Source organism: Artemia sp. Qi Xiang Cuo, chromosome 21, assembly GCF_049724085.1.
Source record: "Artemia sp. Qi Xiang Cuo chromosome 21, ASM4972408v1, whole genome shotgun sequence".
NCBI classification, from domain to species: domain Eukaryota; kingdom Metazoa; phylum Arthropoda; class Branchiopoda; order Anostraca; family Artemiidae; genus Artemia; species Artemia sp. Qi Xiang Cuo.
In genome coordinates this window covers 10,454,001-10,478,055 of record NC_142814.1, presented here as the reverse complement: position 1 = coordinate 10,478,055, position 24,055 = coordinate 10,454,001, and the positions used below count along the sequence as shown (strand labels likewise).

Here is a 24,055-nt window from a genome sequence, read left to right as displayed (position 1 = left end):
AAGAGATAGGCTAAAAGACCGACAGTCAGAGGTGCCCGCCCCCGAAACTTGGCCCGAGTACTGCAAACTACTACAAGAAGATACCCAGGATAGCAACATACACCTACAAGAGACATTAGGTATAGATAACTGTGAAGAAACATCATTCCCTCTGAACCAGGAAGATTACGTGTTATGCGACCCAATCACCCCGGAAGAAATTGAAGATTCGCTTAACAAAATACGAGGTGATTCAGCTCCCGGGCCCGATGGAATTCCTATGAAGATCTTCAAAGCATTTCGGACTGTTCTTTTACCTTTTTTGGTCTCATTATTTAACCTAATAATTTCAAAGAGGAAGTGGCCAATGACCTGGAAAACCTCACTTATTCTCCCACTTTATAAGAATGGTAATCCCACTACACATAACAACTATAGACCAATAAGCCTACTAAACAGTGCTGGAAAAGTTCTAGAAAAAATTATAGATAAAAGGCTGGGAATGTGGATAGAAGAGAAAAAAATCTTGCAAGAAGAACAAGGTGGGTTCAGACCAGGTTATTCTACAGCTGACAGAGTTTTTGTTATTAATGCTCTTGTAGAAAAGCACTGCAAAGGTAAAGGAAAACTATATGTGGCCCTAATTGATTTGAAATCAGCATTTGATAGTGTAGATCGTGTTTTTCTGGGGAATGTATTAGTAAATCTAGGCCTACCAGCCCCTTTTTTACAAATTCTCTCATCTATGTATTCCTTGAATAAAAGTTTTGTAAAAGTTGTTAGGAAGGGAATATCTCTGCCTTTTTTCTCGAAAAAGGGCGTGCGCCAAGGAAGTACACTCTCGCCAAAATTATTTGCTATGTTTATTAATGATATTGTTCCTTATTTCCGACAAAGATGGGCACCTACTCTCCGACTGGGAAATCTGAATATGTCAATGCTACTATTTGCAGACGACATTATATTACTGGCAAAGACAAATAATGACTTGCAGACTCTCTTGAATGTCCTTGAAAAATATTTGCAAGAGAAGAAACTAGAGGTGAATGTCACGAAATCCCAAATCATAATTTTTAGGAAAAAACCATTGGAATTAGTACCACAATTTTTATTGAACAGAAAAGTGCTGGAAGTGGTGGAAAAGGCCAAATACTTAGGTTTCATCCTTTGTCAAAATGGAAAATGGACGAGTCATATTACAACAATGGCACAGAAAGGAAGAAATACATTATTTGGTATATACAGAAGCACACTAACAGCAGAAATAAGTGAACTAAGCCTCCACAAACATATATTTAATACTAAAATTATGCCTATCCTACATTACGGATCAGAAATATGGGGGTATCAGCCGGCAAAGCAAATAGAAACCGTTCAACTTCAATATTATAAACGAGTTTTTGGCCTGCACAATACAACGCATACGTAAGTTTTAAAAGGTGATCTTGGTATATTTAACCTGAAATTGAAAAGATATACCCAAATCATCAAATTTTGCTTAAGACTTCTAGAACTTCCCCAGACTAGACTCGCCCGAGCAGCATATGAAGATCTTCTCCTTCAGTGTAACAAAACATCATGGACAGAACAAATCAAGAGGATATTAGATGAGAATGGATTTTCAAGTTCGTGGGAGAAGAGAAAAGGGCCAGAGGATCATGAAAAGTTCTTCAAGGAATTTAGTGCAAGACTTGAAGACCAAGAAGTGCAACTATGGCAAGCAGCTGTGGACAAATCTCCAGAGTCTTGCTTTGTATAGAGAAGTAAAAGAGAATTTTGGTCAGGAGTTTTATTTCAAGCTGGGATTGCCCATTAAGTATTTGAGGATTTGGATTCAGATTCGAGCAAATTGTCTTCCAATTTATACTAAGGTTGCAAGGAAAAAGAGGGAAGGTCCGGAGGCCGGGTGTAGTTGCTTGAGATGTAGGGAAAATGATTATGGGTTGTGCCATTTCTTCCTCCGGTGTAAGCAACTATCTCATTTAGGGGGATTAATTATCCAGGAGGGGGAAGATAGGCTGCTTTTTTAGTTAATGAGGTCTAGGACTCCCCGTTATATTGTGGCAGTAGGAAATTTTGTATTGATGGGAAGGATGTCAAATGAAGTGTAATTTTTCTTTAGTATGTCTTTTTGTATATGGCTTTAGTTGGCTTTTAAATACAGATTATTATTATTATTATAGTCAGAAAATACAAGTTTTCTGAAAGCAGTTGCAGATCTTGTTTTCCCATCTTTTTTTTAACCGATCTCTTGCTCGTGACGTCAATTTTTATAAACGAGAATTTGTTTCTTTTAATGTTTTATTTATTACCGTTAAATTGTTGATTTTGTGGGTCACATGATCTTGGAGACTCTGTTTTAAAGCTGTTACAGTTCCTCTTCTCATTTTTCTTTTGTTCCAGATATTGATGAATGCAGAGAAAATCCGGAGTACTGCAATGGATTCGGAGAAGAATGTCTGAATACACCCGGAAGTTATAACTGTGGTTGCAAGTCTGGCTTCAATAAAACTAACGAGGGATGTGTGGGTATGTTTCTTTTCTTTCATTTTTACTTTACATTCATTTACTTTCATTACACATTGTATATTGCTATCTTTTATTAAATTACTATGACTATCTATTAATATTATATATCCATTATTATCTATCAGCTATCTATTTTTTAAATCTATTACTACTTTCTATTACTTTATATTACCATTACTATTATTGTTGATAATATTTTTTACTATTATTACTATTTATTGCATTATTATCTTTTCGATTATTTTCTTTCAGCTTATGCTTTCTTTCTTTTTTGCTTACCGTTAGTCTTTCCCCAAGAAGAAATTTATCATAATTGTTCAGTCATCACCGGGTAATTAAAATTTTCACCTATTAATATGTAGAATAAATATCAACTACTTGACATCTATTCCTCTAGTATTTTACAATAGTGATACTGATTATACTAGAAGCACTTCGCGAGAAATTCGTGTTAGATGGCACTTTGTCACACCGAGGCTTCAAAAACTAAACTGATAAGATATCCTAAACACACACTATATTCTACGAATTTACACTTACCATACTTTTACCATAACACTCCTTTTCCCAGAAATGAACACTTCAGAGTTTCAAAGACACAATAAAAGCATCCAAGCAACGGCAATCATCTAGACAACATGATTGGTTACTTTTCTTTACATAGGTCTCCAATCGGGCAAAGAAGTCAAGTTCGAACCTAACAGGAAAACTCTCTAACCCTATAAAATATTTTACCATCAAGAATAATTGAAATAATACTTGCAGGCCTGACTCAGCTTCACATAAGAATCTTTCTTCAGTGGACAGTTTTTTTTTGTTTCATTTTTTTCTTTTAAAACGCGCTTTTAAGCTGTTGCTAATGGCTAGAGTTCGTTCTCTAGTGGATGTCAGAGAACGTTTTCTGGGGGTATCGGTTAGAGCTTTTGGTGGGTGCCACAACCATGATTAAAGTTGCTCTTAAAATGACCTCTGGTAGCACAATGAACAGATCTAGATTTTGAAATATGGGGGCCTGTATTTGATTTCAGCCTTAAAACTAGTTTTTTTTTAACTGAAAGTAATGAGCGACATTAAAACTTAAATCGAACAGAAATTATTCCGTATATGAAAGGGGCTGTCCCCCTCCTCAGTACCTCGCTCTTTATACTAAAGTTTTTTAATTGTTTTAAAAGATAAAGTTGTATGACAGACTCAAACTTTAGCGGAAAGAGCGAGGCATTGAGGAGGGGACAGCCCCTTTCATATACGGAATAATTTTTGTTCGTTTTAAGTTTTAATGTCGCTCCTTACTTTCAGTTAAAAATACTAATTTTTTTTATTTAATTTCTGAACGTTTTTGAATTAATGCAGCTTTGATTTTGGCTCACCCTACATGAATAATTAAAACGAAATTTGCATATTAATTTTACTTTTTTAATGACTTTCTCGAAATTTTGATCTGACGTAACTTACGAATTAACTTACGTACCGAACTTCTATATTCGTATGTTTTATTACGTATATTAGGGAGTTTGCCCCCCGGTCGATACCTTGCTCTTTACGCTAAAGTTCGAATTTTTTTCGAATTACAAACCCCTGAATCCCAAAGGATTTTCCCAAAAGAAAGAAAATTTCCCAAATTAGAATAGGTAGCTCTTTTGAAAGTACTAAAAAAAAATTAGCAAAAAGGGCAAGGTATTGACTAGGGGGCGAACCCCCTTATTTACGTTATAATTTCTGTTTCTTTTAAGTTTTAATGTTGCTCTTTACTTTCAGTTGAAAAACTATTTTTTTTATTTAATTTCTGACTTTTTTTAAATAATGCTGGGAAACCCGACGCCCCCTTCAAAGAAATGTCCCTTCCCCCAAGGAAACATCCTCCATGGGTGGATCCTCCCCCGTATCCCCCTCCTCAGACACCCCCTTCAGGAAAAAAATCCCTCCTGAAACGTCTTTATACATCCCCTTAACCAATACTATATGTAAACAATGGGCAAAGTTCATAACTTCCAGCCCTTCCCCCGGGAACTTGGGGGGATTAAGTCACCCTCGTAGATAATTTCGGAGACCATACTGCCTTCCAGCCCTTCCCCCGGAACTCTGGGGGATCAAGTCATCCTCGTAGATAATTTCGAAGACCACACTGCCTTTCCATGACGATAAAATAAGAGTTCAAAATAGGGATAAAATCCTTTTTAATAGACAGTGTATAATAAATTTAAAAAAAAATACCAGATATTTCGGTCACATATACAGTGACCGTCATTGACCACCTCTTCCATAAAAACCTATTATGCCTCTTAAGCATATCCTACGACCCTTCCCCCGAGCTCTGGTGGGTTTTATTGGCCTTGAAGTTTTGTTATCTGATCTCTGTACTATTTTGAACAAAATGGCTTTCTCAAATTTTTAATGAGATGGATTTGGGAAAAAGAGGGACGTGGAGAGTGTAAATGCCCTCCGTTTAGTTTTGGCTTTGGTAACTAGAACTTTCAATTTTCTATCAAATTAGCCCCTTCTTTAATTTGAACGGTCACCTCTTCCATAGGAACCTTATATGCCCGCAGGGCAATATTTATAAAAATTTACCCTAGGCTCTGAGGGGTTGTATTGAGTTCAGGTTTTTTTTTATCTGATCTTTGAATTATTTTTAACAAAATTGCTATCTCAAATTTTTAACCGGATGCATTTGAGGAAAAATGGCTGGGGAAATAGTTGCCCTCCAATTACTTGTGAAGTGGCACTAGAGCTTCGGATTTCTAATTGAATACGCACCCTCAGTAGTTTATACGACCATCCCTTCCATAAGAACCTAATGTGCCCTGGGGTATTACTCACAACCCCTCTCTGCGCTCTGGGGGTTGTATCGAGCCTGGAGTTCCTGTTATCTAATCTTTGAACAATTTTAAGCCAAACGGCCATCTCAAGATTGTAATTAGGTGTGTTTGGAAAAAAGGTAGGGGCTGGTTGCCCTCCGCTCTCTTTTAAATCTTAAAAAGCGAACTAGAACTTTGGATTTCCAATCGAATAAGCACCCTCCGAAGTTTATGCGACGACCCCTTCTATATGAACTGGCTCTAGGGAATAAAATAATAAAACATTGAGGGCTGATGGCCTTAATAATAGACAACGCTATAGTGTTGTCTCTGAAAAAGTGTTTAAACACAGATTTCATTACACCCTATGTAAAAAGTAACCGACATTACTCAAACGCTAGTCCCCATGGGAAGACCAACAGATTGGGTGAAATCAGATCCAACAGAACCAACAGATCATCGAAAATATTAGTAAAAGTTTTTGCAAAAGTGGAGAGGACGTGCAAAATAAAAAAGACTGCAGAAGATGTGCAAAAAGAAAGAAAGGACACATAATTTTTTTCAAAAAAAGAGTGTAAAGAATGATATCTAACACTAAACATTATGTTCTTGGTTTCTTTGAACCGCGCTGCACATAGAATGTGCACCGCGGTTTCCATGAAGAGGTGCATATAGAATTAGTGTAGAAATTGCCCAAAATCGTGTCATTGTTTATGTCAAGATGTTCCTAATTTTCTTCAAGGGGAACTTCTATTATATTAAAATTTAGCCGCTGCTTTGTTTTACTGTCGTTTAATTCTTGCTTTTCATTTAAATTCTGTCCTTTATGGGTTTTGTTGAAGGATTTCAAGTTAATTGGGTTAAATAGATGTATGATGTATGCTAATTTAGTTTGCAATCAAGTGTCATAATATGTATTTGGAGGGCTTTTTAAAGGTCACCAGGTTCATTATAGCTATACTTTTACTCTCGTAATTTTAGATAAACTCTGGATTCTAATAAAATAGTGTCACAACGCAAAAATCAAACGATTCTTTTTGCAGACATCGATGAATGCGAGGAGGACCAAAATCTCTGCAGTGGTGACAACCAGTATTGTAATAACACAATTGGAAGTTACAATTGCTTATGTGAGCCTGGTTTTGAGCAACAAGGGAACCAAGATATTTGTGTAGGTAAGCTGTTGTTTATTGTATAGCTGTTGTTTGTTGTTTATTGTATATATTGTGTAGGTAAGCTAAATTAAGAAAACAATATACATAGACTTACTCAGTAACCGTGACTTGTGTCCTAACCGTGACTTGTCAGTTGTCACTAACCGTGACTTGTGAGTTGAGGAAATATAGCCACAGTTACCCTACGTATAGCTACAGTGCACACCTGGTCCAATTATTAGAAAGTTAGAAACATTAACATGAAATAGGCTCCTCGAAGCTGTGACTACTGCACCATCTCTAAATTTGCTCAAATTCTATCAAGAAGGTTTGCAACCTCCCTCGGAGTTTTGCAACCTCCAAGTTAAGCAGCCGCTTGTGTTGTACTGTATCATCAAAAGATGCGTGCGTTATATCATTTGCACGAGAAGATGCTGTTTTTGTCGATTGTGAACTTTTGGTTTATGAATGCCGGGGCTCAATGCCCCCTGGTTATGGTTTTAGACTATTGAAAATGATTGGCTGTCTTAATATTTCTGTTCTGGGTCATTTTGGCCCCTTTTGGACCAAAATGGTGCCACTCTGCTATAATATCATCGGGTACTCTTGGATTATATGGTCCTATGCAAGGAAACCATCCCAAAAAACCCGTTTTGACGGGTTAACCGCTATAGAGTAGGCAATGTTACCATAGCGTAGTTTTCATTGCGTATTCGATATTTAAACCGTTGTTTTTTGGGGTTTAGGGGGGAAGGTACCTAGGTTAGGTTACGTATTTAATATATGCAATACTTTACCTCCTCCTTTAATTTGCAAATATATAGCCCAAATTTGCTTATAAACTATTATATATTCATCCTATTTTCTTTCATTAGCATTAACCAAACTTGACTTTTTAGAAAGGCCCATATAAAGCAAGAGTACCTATCATCCCTTTAATCACTTAAAAAGGTCATCAGACGTAGCAACTTCCTTTTAAATGAGAATTCCCCATGGGTCCACTATCTGTGGTCTAGTATGATTACCCCTCAAAAATAAAAAAAAAGCAAAAAAACGAGGCACATCAGTGTTTCCCTTGCAAAAAGGTAATATTTCTTGTTGTTCAAAATGGAAGACTGTAATTTTGTATATGGGGGTTTGACAATCTTTATTCCAATGAGACAGATTTCATTTCAACCCAAGACCATTATTTAAGACTTTCAGGTTCATTTTTGAAATTACTTTAAAACTGTTTTTTGTAGCAAACAGATATTACTGTTATAATTCCTGAATTCAATTCAAATGGTCTCTTTTGACCAGCTTTTTGACAATGCAACCACTGCCATAACATGAGAGCATTTCCGAGATAAGTTAAATCAACAGAATTCTGATCTCGACTTATAGACGCTAACGAGTAATCAAATGTATGCTCTTAAATCTTGCATAATATATATAATTTTTCATATTTAGATGTAGATGAATGCTCCATAGTCAATTATCCAGTTTGTACTTCAGAGGGTCAACGTTGCAACAACACTGTTGGATCATATTATTGCTATTGTGATGAACCAGATTATGTTGAAGAAGGTGACTCATGTAAAGGTGAGAAACTAACGTTTTTAGAAATTATGGAATTATGAATAAATCATTTTAATCCATACTGGAAGCCACAGTGATGACAGTGGTCAAATATGGTTCTAAAGTCTGGGCGCTCCGAAGAGCAGATGAAGATTTTCTAGATGTTTTCCAGAGAAATTGCCTATGGCTGATTGATCGCATTTCAAACAGTAGGCTGTACGAAAAGTGTGGTTGAATCTCACTTCCTATGGCTATAATGAGAGAAAGGTGGCTAGGACATGTTCTGTAGGTAAAGGACTACAGATTACCAAGGATTGTCCTTTTCAGTCAACCGTCTAGGGCTAAACAGAAAGCAGGTCGTCCGTCGTTGGGGTGGGAGGATGTCATAAAGAAAGATTTAAATAAAATAGGAACTTACTACGAGGGTGAATAGATTGGGACGGAGGAGGAGCGTTCTTAGCTGTGTTGGTCTCAGTTGAAATTAATGTACTTTTACAACCACCAAATTTTTTATTTGACAATGAAGCTTGTCGTATCGGGGTACTTGCAGTACAACAAGAAAATATCACAAATTCAATGGAAAATACCAAATTGCATAATCCACACAAAAAAACAAAAACAGAGAATATAGACTAGAAAGTACAGTAAAGAACACTGCAAAACAGGAACTAGTCTAAAACAAATCAAAAACAAAGGAAAGAAAAGTTGGGAACATATGAAAGACCTGATTATTATTATACTAAGAAAAAAATCAATGGCAAGGAAGATAAATGTTAAAATCTTGCTGGATATAGTTAAATAGAAATACAAACAGAACGTGAACATGGGAGGGATAGAAAGAAAAAGAGGAAAGGAGATGGTAAGTGTTTAGTTATAGATTTATCGGTATTTTTGAAATTACAAGTATATAATGCTTTATATTTTTTTTTAAACTATTTAGAAAATAGTAACACACTTTTTAGTGACGTACTCAACGTAAAGCACATATCTAGCTAAACATGTCATATATCTATACACATTCAGTGTGTTCACGCATGAAGTATAAAGTACCTAATCATTATCCAGAATCTATCTATGCCTGAAATTTGCAAAAGAAAATGCCTAGTATCTTAAGAAAAAAATATAAGCTGGAACCTATCGATTTAACATTTGAAATAGTCCAATTTAGCGTTACAATTGTTGGCTTCTAATATTCAGAGGCACCATTTCAGCCAAACTTTAAGGTGGGCAAGCAATCAACATGGGCCCCGAAGCAGGCTTGTATAAAAAAAAATTGCCTCTAGCTTTATCCGAAAAAAAACTGCCTTCCGTGGGAGTTACCGTAAAAATTAAGGAAATTGTCTCAATTTCTTTGCCTTTCCTTCTTTTGCTCTTATTCCATAGGTTCGGAAAAGGCCAGATATCTGAAGAAAGCGGAAAAGGTAGGTGCGATGTTAAAAAAACCGCCGTTTGGGAATCTTCCACTTTTCCAAACCTATAACTTGACGAAAGCCGAACCTCTGTAGAAACTCACGCTTTGACTAAAGTATATTCTGTAGCAGAATTCTTCAGCTCGCTGCTTACAGTAAATACTTTAGTCCAAGTCGGAGTCACGCTCCGGCTATGACGATGCAAAACTTTGCTCGATCAATTATATTTAAAAAATCAAAAACACAACACAATTTTGAAACAGATCAGTGAACACTCAAGGCAACAAGGGGAACCGTCGTGGTTTCATCTTCGCAAAGTCCTCAACAAGCTGGTCGAAATCCAAGTTTTTAACTAAATCCTTCTCTGCAAAGATCAAAGGCAGGTGACTAAGACGATCGTCTCCTGTGGTCGAGCGCGGATAGTTCTTCACTATTTCCAGCCCAGAAAACAATCGTTCATTGCTGGCTGTCGTGACAGGAAGTGTGGCAGCAATATGAAGAACTTTGATAATTTCTGAATAGGCCACTGGAAGTGTCTCGATATTATCGGTGGCGTCCATGAAGTTCTTCGGCTTTGCCTCCTCCTCGAGCAAAAACTGTTTGGCAATACCAGCTTGGGCCTCAAAAACATTCTGGTCAATGTCCATTTCAGAATAAAGTTCAGAGAATAGCTTGAGGAGCCCTGTATCCATGAACTTGATAGAGCTGGGGTCCAGAGCTCCGAGTGTACTGAGCACTGGAAGGTTATCTGTAAACCGTCTATTGAATTCCACAATCAGACGATCTACAATCTCCAGGTATTCTCTTTTCAGTTCTTCGGCTAGAGTTGGAGCTCTATTGAGGGATTCAACAAAGTTATTTCCTAACGTCGAAGTGGTCATGAATTCTTTCAGGTGTTTTATAATTTTTTGGGCTCTTCTAGGTCGTCCCTTCTGACCCGCAGAGGAGGATCCGGTCGCGGGTCCATTCACGTCAGGTACTTCAATTTCAAGACCTTCAGCAAACTCTTTTGCCTTCTCCAAAAGCGATGTAAATGAAATGTCAGAGCGCAGTTCAGCTATCTCCTTCCATGTTACTTGAATCAAGGTGCGGGAACTAGATATTACCAAATCAACTGCCTGAAACTGCTCAGAAAGGGTCCTCAGAATTGCTTCCATATAGAGCAACTGGAATATAACTGTGAAAGATTCAATTTTTCTCTGGAGCCCAGCTGCTTCTGCTCGAGCTTTACTATCAGCTCTCTCGCTGACTGTAGACAGTACAGCCAGAACACATTCATATCGGAGTCTTGTCTTTGATATTGATCGGTACCAGTATGACCATCTTGTCACAGCAATCCTTTCTAATTCCAGGACTGGTAGTTGAGTAGCCTTTTGGGACTCGAAAAAAAGCTGATGTCTGGTGTTGTTGTTGCAAATGAACGTGTACGGATTTTGGACTAACGAAAAAAATTAGCCAACAGTCCCAACACCTTCAACGCAGTTTGCAATGACCAAATTTAGTCTATGCGCATGGCAATGAATGTATATTGCTTGTGGCGCTTTCGCTCTCAGTCGCACTTGAATACCACAGAAGGGCCCGCTCATCACGCTTGCTCCATCGTAGCACTGAGCAACACAATAATTCTAGTCAAAACAAAGTTTAACCACTGTGTCGTGAATGAAGCTGGCTAAACTCTCAACATCCAGGATTTTCATATGATAGCATCCTATTAGTCTATCTCGTGCTTTTTCCTCGTCGAATTGCCTCAGAAGAATGACAAGCAGTTCTGTCTTCGAATTATCTTTTGTCTCGTCGACAAGAACAGCAAAGTATTTGGTACGCTGAACTTATTGCGCTATTATAGACCAAAGCCTAGATCCGATAACTGAAATTAGATCGTTCTGGTATTCGTGGGGCATATAGTGGCCGTATCGTCTTTGTAGCTTGTTGAAAAGCGTGGGAGAATACTCGGCGAGAAAATTGCAAGTTTCGACGAAATCTCCTTTGTTTTCCGAAGATATAGTCTCATCGTGGCCGCGAAAGGCTGTACCCAGTCGCCCCAGTAGGGCCGTTACTTTCAGTAAAGCCTTTACGTGTTCGCTGTTTTCATTCATCTACTTATTCCTGTCCGTTGACAAAACAGATACGATGGGTTGCATCTCCTTGGCTTGTATAGCTTTGAACTTCGTCCACGAAACTGCACTGCCCCGGTTGCGGTCACTTTTCGCATGCTCTTCTAGAACGCTTGAGATGTCCTTCCATCTTCTAACGCCGGTCTCAATGAAAGGTCTCGCCCCGTATCTCTATCCACGAAGCGTTGACGTGCCACCAAAGTGTCTGCAGCAGAAACAGAAAACCGACTTTTCCTTAACTGAGTACTCAAGCCAAGGATGCTTTCCATAATACGAAATATTAAATGACCGTCAAAGCTTGCCATTTGCTAAAACCAGTGCAGGGTAGCGTAGCAGCTGTGTTTGACATGGATGGTCGTGGGAGGATGAAGAAATATCAGTAGGACCACTTGAAGAATGGTGCTCTTCATCTCGAGTCGTATCTCGTCCAGATTGTGCCTCTTGAGCAGTGTCTCTTTGAGTCGTCTCGTTTTCTACTATCTCGGTCTAACCGACCACCACGTCCTTCGAAGGACCCAAAGCTACAGCAATGGATTGTTCGGGTGCTGAGTCAGGCACCTGAAAGATATACCCAATTGGGTATAACTACAAGATTGGCTTTTAATCTTTAAAGGTTAAAAGCCAATCTTGTAGTTTGAAGCACTATTGAATTCATTTTCATCCTTTAAACAGTTGCTTTTTTTTAGTATATTAAGTCCAAACTGCGTAGCAGTTTCTGCTTTCGGCACAGCAGTTCGAGAAAAAAAGTGCTAGAACTCCTCCATGGTGAGACAGTTTACTAAAGTATATCGAACTTCGGAAAAAAAACAGGAAATTTCAGCAAAGCCAAAGAGGGTGTTTTTCGGATGATTATACATGCGTTGATCCTTATCCACCCGTAAAGACAATAATAGAAACTTTGAGCTTAATGCAATAGCAACCCAAATCGCAAAAAAGCCTTTGCAGTAGTCCTTGAATGAATGATTCGGGTGTCATGACAGATCGCAAATAAGGTAAAGGCGCGTTCGATTTGCTGTAGTTTCAGTTACGTCCTTCTCCGTTGTGGGCTTATTTGCATTTTTTCTGCGACGTTCTCCCATTTAGCCAGAAGAACTACTGATAATGTGACTTCCAATTAGGTTCATAATTTTGGACCAAATAGCGAAACGTGAAGCGTGACTACAGCAAATTGAATGTTCTATCACCAGTCGGCTTCATATCACCAGTCGGAATTTTAGAAAATCGAACGCTATACGCACTGCCAAACTGTGTGTTTCCATCAATAAAAAAAAAGAAAGAAAAGAAAAAAAACGACAATCTTTGGCTTATGCCCCTCAACCCAAGTAGCATTGTTATCCATAAAATTAACAGTGCTTTGCAGAAGAAAAAAGGACAAAACAAAACAACAGAGAGGTAATCTTAATATTGGAAACCAGGTATAATGCATATCCAGTATTATTTTGTATTTATTATTTTTCAGTAAAAGGCTAGTTAATTTTAAAGATAACTATGCTGCATTGGTTGAGGAACTATAATTTTTCTTTCATTAAAGAAGAATTAACTGACAGAAAAAAAAAGGAAAGATCTAAGAAGAAAACTAGAAAGTAAAAGAGGCTACCTAACCTCTGAATTAGCTTTTTTACAACACTAAAAAAGAATTAGCTTTTTTAGCACCATATGGAGTTCCCAAAGGGACCAAACTGTTCAATTGATAATTCCTTTGAGGTGATTTTAAGCGTTTTCCTAGCAGGTATGCTGGAACATTTTGAGGGACTGTCCTTTCCTGAACTTTAAGAAGAAAATTTAATCCGATTAATAGAAAAAATAAAAAATAGGCTTTTCGATGATATATGTTTCATTAAAACTGAACATCTCTATCTCCGGGACAAACCGCGAGAAGTTCTATGGTTTTTCAAAGATTTCCAGGAAAGTAGGTGTCGGCTTTTAGTTTTGTGTCGACTATTTCAAATCTCTTATCCAAGCTCTACAAGCCAGGGCAAGACTGCCCAATCAATTCAAAAGAGTTTGGCCAGACAAACTAAAAAATTCTATAATGGGCGAAATAGGGTGAACATTTAAGGTACCGCATCCCCTTATTACCATATAAACTACCCAGCGCGGTTCAGAACAGTAACTTTGGTCCACCAGATCGCGAAAAAGAAGAAACGACTTAATAAAACACTAATACTGTAGGATACTTATTTACCGAGCCGGTTCACTTGGCTTTTGCTTCTTAATACATATGTTCAGAGAAACCTTCTTTTCGGCTTCTTTCTCCTTCTTCAATGCTGCCAATTTACGCTTTTGAGTTCTTTGTTAGAGTTCAACCTGTCAACACCTCTCTAAGTTCAAAGCTACAGTAATTGTGATCTTTGTCCAAATGGCAAAACAAAAACAATACTGTCCAGAATGCAGACTACGAGTTACTTCTAACTCAATCAAATGTGCAAATTGTGACTCTTGGTTCCACGCAGGGGCAGAAAAGTGTGCCAGGATAGACATTACTAATTGGAGTAACACTTGGATGTGCCTTGACTGCTCCACTAAATCCAAGGTAAACCTTAATTCGTCTCCGGGTCTTTCGGTACCCCGTTCTGGCTTCCCTCGAACGCCTCGTACCCCAGTTGAAAGAAAAAGAATTCTTAGCATCCTAAGTGACCTAAGCAGTTCTACTCCTTATTCTGACCCTCCACACAGCCAGCTTTCTGTTTCAACAGAAAAATCAAACAAGCCCCAGGAGGCTAGTTCAGTTGGTCTCACAATTTTACTTGCCCCACCCCAGTGCCAAGTTCTTGAAGTCCTTCCCGAAGGTCCAACGCATGTATCATGCCAAACCACTGAATGCAGCATGGATAAATATGTTCAAAAGGACAGTGTCACGACATCCCCCTCATCACAAGCAGATTTTACAAAAATTTTGACTTTAAAAGAAAAGCTAACGGATGTGTTAATGCTAATTAGAGATTTTTTGTCAATTTATGAAAGTGATTCAAGAAGTCAACTTACAAATTATTCCATCACAAACGAGGTAAATAACACCTTAGATTCTCATCATCAAAACAGTGCATTGTCCCCAAGCTCAATGAATATTAATAAAGAAAGCAGAGGATTAAGTTCAACCACTTTAGCCACTACGAGTGCCATAAACCTAAGTTCAGATATTGTACCTGACCCTAATATCACCTCTATTAAACCTAATTATACTGCTAACCTCGAAAACTTAATCAGAGATAAATAAATTTACTTTAAAACTAATCAAGTATTTCTGACGAATAATAAGAGCTTCTCTGCCAATAATTACAAATGGGTTAACATAATTTTGGCAGATCTTTACAAATTATGGGATAAAAGTCATTTTGGACATGGTTATGGACAAAGCAAGCTGCAGGAAAAAAGTATTCCTGATAATAGTTGCCTATTTGCCGAAACAAACCCAACCCCTCCCCTCTCAGACACCCCACCCACCGCACTTCCCTCCCTCGGCATCATCTTGCCCCCCCCCAACCCCCAAATAAAGAACACTCCCAATTGCACTTATTACCAGATCACCAGGAAACCTTTCTCCCATTCCTTACACTTTATCCCTCCTGGCTACCCTGCCAGTATGACTCAGGTTTAAGAGTAAGCAGGCAGAAGGATCCACTTGCAACACCTCCATGCAGAGTTTCTAAAACTTTAAATAGTTACCGCTGTCTTTGCTAGTACCTGCTCAATCAACTACAGACGCATTTTAAAAGGATAGATTTTATCTCGCCGTCCTGTGTTCTCGATATAGAACTTTAACCTCTGTCCGGAAAGATACCATAGCCTTCCACCGCATCGTTAAAGTAAAAAAGAGTAGTGTAAAAACGGGACCTTATCTAGTTACTTTCATTTCCTTACAAATTTGCTAAGCAACACTGAAAGTCTTGACTTTGAGAAACTCAATGAATTAGACACCATTTCTAAAATATATAGATTAGATGTAATCGCTATTACTGAAGTTCAAGCTCAAAATTTGCATATGTTAAAGATTAACAATTTTTCTCAATTTATTAAACTCAGACCAGAAAACCACACTCTGGGTAAGAAAGGTGGCGGAATTCTGTTCTTTGTCCGTAATGATTTATACCCAAGTGAAATCCCAATTCCGTGTCTTACTCCCTTTGATGAAGTTATGTGGGTGTGTGTTCGACCTAAAGTCTTGCCGCGTCCTTTTAATTTAATTGTCCTTTGTTGTTTTTATTACTCCCCTAATCAGAGATCTGCTGACAAAATAAATTTTGTCTAAAAATTACCTGCAAGTGCTGACTTCGTACTATGAAAATACCCAAATGCGGGAATTTTCCTGATGGGTGACGCAAACGATATAAGACTTAATTCTACATGTAACTCTTTTAATTTAAAACAGGTCGTTAATGTCCCTACTACAAAAGGCAGTACTACTCTTGATTTAATTTGCACTAATCTTTCGAAGTTTTACAAACCCGTCTCCACTCTGCCCCCTCTAGGGGGTAGTTACCACTATAGTCTTTTCCTATCTCCGCTGGCTAAAGTTAAACAGTCATTTTCTATAACTGAAACCACTTATAGACCTCTCACTGACTCAGGACTTTTCACTTTTGGCTCCTGGATTACTACTGACAATTGGTCAACTGTGTATCAAACAAATGACGTTGACTCCATGGCTTTGTCCCTCCTAAATTTATTGAGGAGTAATTATGAATCCCACCTCCCTGAGAAATAACTTAAAACGTTTTCTACAGATAAGGCTTATGTTACTGAGTCTTTTAAAAAACTTATAAGAAAAAAAATAATTTTTTTCAAAGCAGGTCGCATTACTGAGGCTAATAGTCTAAGGAAGTTTCTAAAGAAAAAATTAAGAAAAGCAGCTTCTAATTATTATAATAATAACGTCAAAGATCTATATTCTAACAAGCCCAAGCAATGGTTAAGAAAAATTAAAGAAATATGCGGAAAAAGTCCTTCCGAAATTGATTTTCATCTCCCTGAATCCCCTAATAAGACTGGCAACGATCTGAACTTGTACCTTGCTTCCATCGTGCAAATTCTCCCCTTTTCACTGGCTCAAGTCACATTAGGCCTCATAATGATTCCTTCTCCTTTGTTTTGCCCTCTAAGGCATTGAATAAAGTCTTAAGGCTTATAAATTAAAGTATTTCTCCCTTGGACATTTCAGTTGATGTAATTAAAAATTTTTTAGATAAAATTTCTGAGCCTTTGTGAAGTATTTTCAACCCCATCACAAAATTTGGTAAATTCCCAAGTTGCTGGAAACAAGGTTTTATAACACCTGTCCCTAAAAAATGCACCAGTCTGATTTTCGCCAACATTCGCCCCATTACACTTACTTCTGTTTTTTCCAAACTTTTTGAAGGTTTCCTCTGTGACTGGCTTAAGGATAAAATTTGTCCGCGTATTGACACCCGGCAGTTTGGTAACTTAAAGAAAACTTCCACCACCCATTACCTTGTGCACTTAGTACATACCATCGTAAATAACCTTGAGAAACCATATGTTTGGCTTAACCTTGTCTTAATTGATTTCCCAAAAGCTTTTAACCTGGTAGACTACACCACCATAAGTCGTTCGCTACTGGTTAACTTTAAACTTGATTCTCTGTTAGTAAATATTGTTATATCTTTTCTTTCAAATATATCTCAAGTTGTAAAATACAAAAATATTTTCTCTAACCCCCTCCCTATTTATTGTTGAATTCCTCAAGGAACCTTATTGGGACCACTTTTATTTCTAGTCATGATTAACGATATTGGTAAGGAGTTCCCCCAAAGGTGGAAATATGTGGATGACTTGTCGATCCTCGAAGTATATCACAAGAATATTAAAAGTGACCCCCTTGAAATTCTAACCCACATTTCGGATGAAGCTAAGAACCTAAATATGAAAGTAAATTCCACTAAATCAAATATAATGACGATAAATTTCTTGAAATCTATTCCCGCCTTCCTTGACCCTATCCCCCCAGATATTTCTGTGTCTTCCTTTAAATTACTTGGGGTTACAATTTCCTCTAATTTAAAGTGGGACATCCACGTGAAAGATATTGTCCGTAGAGCTAATGTGTCCATGTCTCCCCTTAAGCTCTTGAATAAAGTTAACGTCCCCCCATCCCATTCTTTAAGGATTTATACTTCCTTTGTCCGCCCGCATCTTGAATATGCTTGTCCAGTTTGGCATCCTGGCATCTCCCGTGATGAATCAGATAAAATTGAATCTATTCAAAAAAGAGCCCTAACAATAATTTTTAAAGAAACTTTGGTACCATATTGGTACCATATATTCAGTTGAAAAGGATGAATGGAAATTCGTGTCCAGGAACAGATGGTATATCTACAACGGTTCTGAAGTTAGGAAGGACAACTTTAATACCCATGTTGGCTGCAATTTTCTCGTTTGTAATGGAGAAAGCTTGTTGGCCTCGGTCATGGGACACTTCGGTAGCAGTGCCCCTTTTTAAGAAAGGTAATAGGAAGTTACATGAGAACTTTAGGTCTATCTTTATGGCAAATGTGGTAAGCAAATTATTTTGCATGGTTCTTGAATGTAGGCTAAGAGATTGGTTAGAAAAGGAAGAAATACTTAGCCCGATGCAAGCGGGATTCAGATCGACATTCATCACTGTTGACCATATTTATACTTCGGATACACTGAGAAAGAAATTTACTGGAGGAAAAAATAGTAAATTGTTCTTAGCCCTTTTCGACCTGAAAAGTGCTTTCGATTCTGTAAATAAAAAGTTTTTGATTGAAAGTTTGTTAGAAATAGCCCTGCCTTCATGTTATGTATCAATAATAGCAGATACGTATCGGAAGGGGAAATTTTTTGTTAGAACCACTTATAATTTTTCTAGGCAGGTTATAACTCTCCTTTCTAAGAAACCGGTATAAACTGGATCTCCGCAGCACGTCTTTTTGTTTGCTAATTGCCGAATGTTTTTTGTGAAAAACATTTAAACCACTTATGCATCATAGGAGTGGTGTTTTTTATCATATATTCTGTTTCTGAATGACATAAATCTAGAGGTAGATGGGAGAACGAATCTTCAGATGTAATTAGATATAATAAAAAATTATTTAGAACAGAGAAAGTTTGAGTTGAAGGCTAAGAAATCATTAGCATTAGTATTCAAGAGTAAAGAAGATGTTGATTCAGAGGTTCATTCTAATTACGGAGGAAAGGTTTTAGAGGTTAATGATGAATTTGTTTATTTGGGTGGTAAGTTTAATGCCTTAAGGGGCATGTCTAGGGATGTAGAAGATTGCATTTTAAGGGGTCATAGACTAATAAATATGCTTTTGAGAAGTAATTTAAATCAGCCAGCTGAAATGAGGATCCAGAAAAGAGTGTTCCGGACAAAAGTAGCTTCTAATCTACATTGTGGCTCTGAGGTTTGGGGTTTTCCTAAAGGAGCTAAGCTAGAAGTAGTTCAGCTAAGATATTTTAAGAGAATTCTAGGCTTGAAGGATTCATTTATTTCAGTGGTACTGAAAGGAGATTTGGGGCTTTTTTCTTTAAGGAGTGTTAGATTGGTTAGAATGGTAAAATTCTGGGAGAAGATAATTAGGCTACCTAGAGTTTGGCTTCTTAAGGCAGCTTATTTGGAAAGCTTGAAGGGTGGTAGACGTGATTCATGATCAAATCAGGTTAAGAAAATACTGGACCTTTGTGGACTTTCAGAGATGTGGAATGAAGGAAAAGGCCCTATGGATGAAACCGTGTCAGTATAAAAGGAATTCCAGCGAACCCTAAAGGACCAAGAAATCCAAGAGTGGCAAGCTTGTAAGGACCAATTTATAACATTGAGCTTTTATTCCCAAGCCAAAGACTGCTGGGGGGAGGAGGTTTTTTTTAGATTTGGGTTGATTAATGAGAATTTGAAGAATTTTTTGAAGAATTTGCTGTCGGTAAGAGAGAATAGATTAAATTCAGATTAGAGGAGTTAATTTTTGGGAAAGTTTAGGCTGGTGGCCGGCCCTTGTTTTTACCTATTGTGTGGATTGGTGAATGAAAACTTTCTTAATTTTGTATCCGAGCGTGAAGAGGTGTCTGAGTTGTGGAATGAATGTTTCGGACGAGTGTTTGGGAGCCAATGCTGGTTAATAGAACGGATGGCTGAGAGGAATGCATGTGCTATTAAACAGTTGTGTAAGTTTCTTCGTTTAGGGATTAAATATAGGGAATCATGTTTGAGGGGATAGCCTGATATTATTTTTATGATTTGAATTTTATTATATGGTGTTTGTTGGTTAAAGGTTGAACCTTGGTGTGTTTTTTTTTTGTCGTTTTGTTGTTCTTTTTCTTTTTTCCTTTTTTGATTTTGACTATCTAAAGTTGCATTTTGTTCCTGAGTGTTGGTTTATAGATTGTATTATGTGTTTCTATGGCCCACAGGCTTTTTGCAATAAATCTTATCTTATTCACTCCTTCTAAAAAAAGCGAAGCCGGAAACTCTTGAGCAGAGGAGAGGAACGTTGTGCCTCCGTTTTGCAAAAAATGCAATAATAAACCCTCGCACGGAAAACATTTTTCCCAAATGACACTCCACATCCAGACACTGTCTGCCACGTACTGTCTCTGAACCCATCCCTATCTTGTCCCCCATCCGTTGTTTAACCTCCAGGTATGAAAAAACATTTGTCCCCTTCATTACTGATCAAATAAACCACTATTTTTTTTTTCTTTTTTGTACTGGTGATACTCTTGCTGGTGTCCGTTTGGTTCTTCCGTTCCCTCCCCTTTTTATATACTCTCTTTTAAACCTTTTTAAAACTATTTTTATCTCATTTTTTTTTTTGGTTTTGTTAGAATTTGTGCCTTTTTAACTTTCTTACATTTGACACTTTTTGTTTTTTAGACTAATGAATGGCTTTGCCTTTCTGATATTGTTGTTTTTGGCATTGTTTAGCCAGTTTTTAGTTATTGTGCCATTTCTATGTCTTTTTTTATTATATGACCCCGAAATGCGAATTCGGCCCTTCGAAGCTTGTGATAGTAATTTTTAGAACTAAATATCTTATCTTATCTAGCTGCTGAAATTAGATAGTAAACTGGCGAACTGGGCGAATAATACATGGGTTATATATAGATGGTCTTACGGTTTTAAACAAATTCATTCATTTAAACTGATCTTTATAATTTCCTGAATTTCCTTTTAGCCACTCCCGACCTAAATTCTGCTCCCGACAAATATTCCGCTCCCGACAAAGATGTCGCTTCTAAAAATAATTGCACCCTTCCATTCTATAAGACATTATAGAATTACAATTCAACGGAATCAAAACCAAAATACTTGGCCGGCACGAAAACTTAAGCCTCCAAAAATAAGTAGAAAGTAAGTAGATAAGTAGATTTAATATTTGGAAGTAGAATGGTCCAAAAATAAGTATTCTACTACAAAAGTAAGTAGAAGTAGAAACACTGCTCATGATAGCACATAAGAAAGATGTTGAATCAATTCAGAATCTGATCTGTCACTTCAACCCTTGCACGACCCAGTTGCACTATTAATCTCACTATTATCTAAGTTAATCTACATATAAATGTAGCAGTTTCAAAATTTTGACTAATTGCTAATTGTAATTTTGTTCCTGTATATTTTGTAAAAGAAAAAAAAGGCCTTTTTAGGAGGAAGCTTGGGCCCCCCAGAAAAATGAGGGTGGGCAATGGCCCACCCCTGTCTCCCCCAAATGGCGCCCCTGAGAGAGATTCGAAAAGATTTTTTTTTATCTCATCTACTTGCATTTTTTTAGTCAAATGTCAAACGGGAGACTTGAGAAAAAAGACAATGAGAATTTTTTTATTACTTAAATTCGAACCTTTCAGTCAATGGAATAGGACTTGTGTAACAATGTTATATTTGCACAATTTATGTAAAGTATAACAAAAAAAAATAGCAACTAGATTTAGATGAGATTTTAGATTTAATCTGCTTTTATTTACATAAATAGAAATAGATCGACATAAATTATGCTTCTCATTGTGAATAATGGATGGGACTCTTCTTAATAATTTCTGTGGCAAACTTATTAATTCCTGTTAATCACGGGCTAAAGCTCGTCGCTTCACTCGCCAAATGTCAAAGCTCAAAGAAATCTAAAGGAAATAAAATTTTAATAAAAAATGTTTCAGTCGTGATAAATCAATCATTGCTCAGTTTTATTTCCTGAAAATGTATTATTCACGTAATGGGACATTTATGTCCCATTAATGGGACAGTTTAGGAGTAATATTGGTGCTGAGCATTTTATTTTTCGAATATAAATTGAAATAACTGAAACTTCAACAACAGTTTCTTGAGAAGACTTGTTTTTAAGCAGAGTTTCCCTAAGAAAGATAGATCTAAAGTCGGTTATTTAATACCCTGATTGAGTTTTCGTGAATCTATAGTTGAAGCTGTATTTTCTTTAAGTCTACTACTATAGTTGGGTATAACTCAAAACGACCAGAAATTACTATTAAAGAATAAATGAAACCCAAAACGAACAGAAATTAAATAAACAATCATAGAAAAAACATACAACAAATAAGAATATAAATGAATAAATAGATCTTAAAGCGAGTAATGCTTAGATTGAATATGAATATTAAGCTTAAAACTAAAAAAAAAATATTTTCCTATTGAAGCATAAATGAAACTAAAAACAAACAGAAATTAAATAAACAATCAATGCAAACAAACATACAATGGATATTAATGTAAATTAATAAATAAATCTTAAAACGAGTGAAACTTAAATTGAATATGCAAATCAAGCTTGAAACGAACAAAAATCACCACAAACAATAGTTTGGGTATGACATCCTCTCAGTGTAAAAGTCTAAAATCTACTGCGTCATTGCAACATCTACTACATCTGCTACTAACAAATCATTGCAACATCAAGCTGCCTGAGGCCTGAGGCATAGCTAAGAAAGCTCCTCCTCCTTCCCATTCAATTCAAAGTCCACCTCTTCACACCCTCCCAAGAAGTTCCTATTTCGCAAAAGTATTTCTTTATGAGATCTTTGCACCCAATTGGGTGAAGATCTGTTTTTATTTGGTCCTAAACGGTTGGCCGACACGCACAATTTTTGACAATATGTCGACCTTCATCGTAGGACGTGGCCTAGCTGTCTCATCATTTCTCTCATTATAACCCTATAAAGTGGGGATTGGACAATATTTATCGTACAACTCACTATTTGAGACAGTCGTGCATCCAAAACAATCCGTAGGCAATTCCTATCCAAAACATCTTGAAAATCATCCTCGGTTTTTCGAAGCGCCCACGCTTCAGAGCTATACTTGACTACTGTCATCACTATAGCTTCCAATATTCTAATCATTTAATCACCGATTTATCTTCCTATCCTTCTTAACGTTTTCAACTATGAAAACAACACCCTGAGCCTTGGCTATTCTACTTTTAAAATGTATACTACTCCAATCGTCATTACTAATAATACTGCCAAGGTCAGTGAATCGGTACACTTGATCGATCTCCTCGGTACTCATCATCACCTCTTCTTCACTTCTTCACTATCGATAAATAAATGAAACCAAAAACGATCAGAACTTACAATAAATAACCGAGCCAAACTCAAAACGAGCAGAAATTAACATGAGTTGGGCTCAAAACCCCTATGCCTTCCCAAGGCCAGAACGTAATTTGTACTTTACTGAAAAAAAAACAAATACAAAAAAATACATATACTGATATTTTGTAATCAAAATGTTAATATTATTTGATTTATTAAAGTTATAAAAGGAAAAACATTCATATTCTTTTCAGTATAGCGCAAATTATGTTCTGGCCTTGGGAAGGCACAGGGGTTTTTAGCCCAACTCATGTTAATTTCTGCTCGTTTTGAGTTTGACTCGGTTATTTATTTTAATTTCTGATCGTCTTGGGTTTCATTTATTTATAGATGCTGATTTGTGGTAGTTTCACGCTTGGTAGATTATTTTATTTTATTTTTTCTCATTTTTGGTTTAATGGAGTTCTTTACTTTTTTTGAAAAACTTATTTTGTGGATAAAAGTAGTATTGATATAACGATAAGTACGGGGGTGGTACCAATATAGCTATAACGATAGAGAGCGGATAGTCCCACCATATATTTATAATGATAAGTAGCTGACAGTGCTCCCGCCAATACAAGCAGACAGTGTAATGACCGGAATTCAACTACCGTGAAAATTCGTATTGATCTGTGTTTAAAGTGCGTGATGATTCATTTGTTTGAAATTGTGAAATTCTTTTTGTAATTTAATTTGTTAGGCTTGTTTGACTTATGTTTAACCTTGAACTAATTTACATAAATTAATTTATTATTAATTAATTTACATAATTACATTAATTTACATAATTACATTAATTTACATAATTGCATTAATTAATTTTTTTTTTTTTTTAATAGTTTTTTTTATTGATGTCATTTTATTGTACTCTAATGATGATATTTTTCTTTTCCAATGATATGATTTTTTACATTCTAAGTATTTTCCCATTGATTTATATGAAATTTATGTTTGATGTA

At 36.7% G+C, this 24,055-nt stretch overlaps 1 protein-coding gene across 1 annotated transcript in view; it reads left to right on the top strand.

The window, feature by feature from the left end:
• The window catches only part of LOC148939225 (uncharacterized), a 329,493-nt gene that overhangs the window by 119,307 nt on the left and 186,131 nt on the right, over positions 1-24,055 (top strand). Inside the window, exons 4-6 of the mRNA XM_089106790.1 lie at positions 2,383-2,508; positions 6,347-6,478; positions 7,907-8,038. Coding sequence (XP_088962916.1) covers positions 2,383-2,508; positions 6,347-6,478; positions 7,907-8,038 — 390 coding nt within the window. The remainder of the gene's footprint in view (positions 1-2,382; positions 2,509-6,346; positions 6,479-7,906; positions 8,039-24,055) is intronic.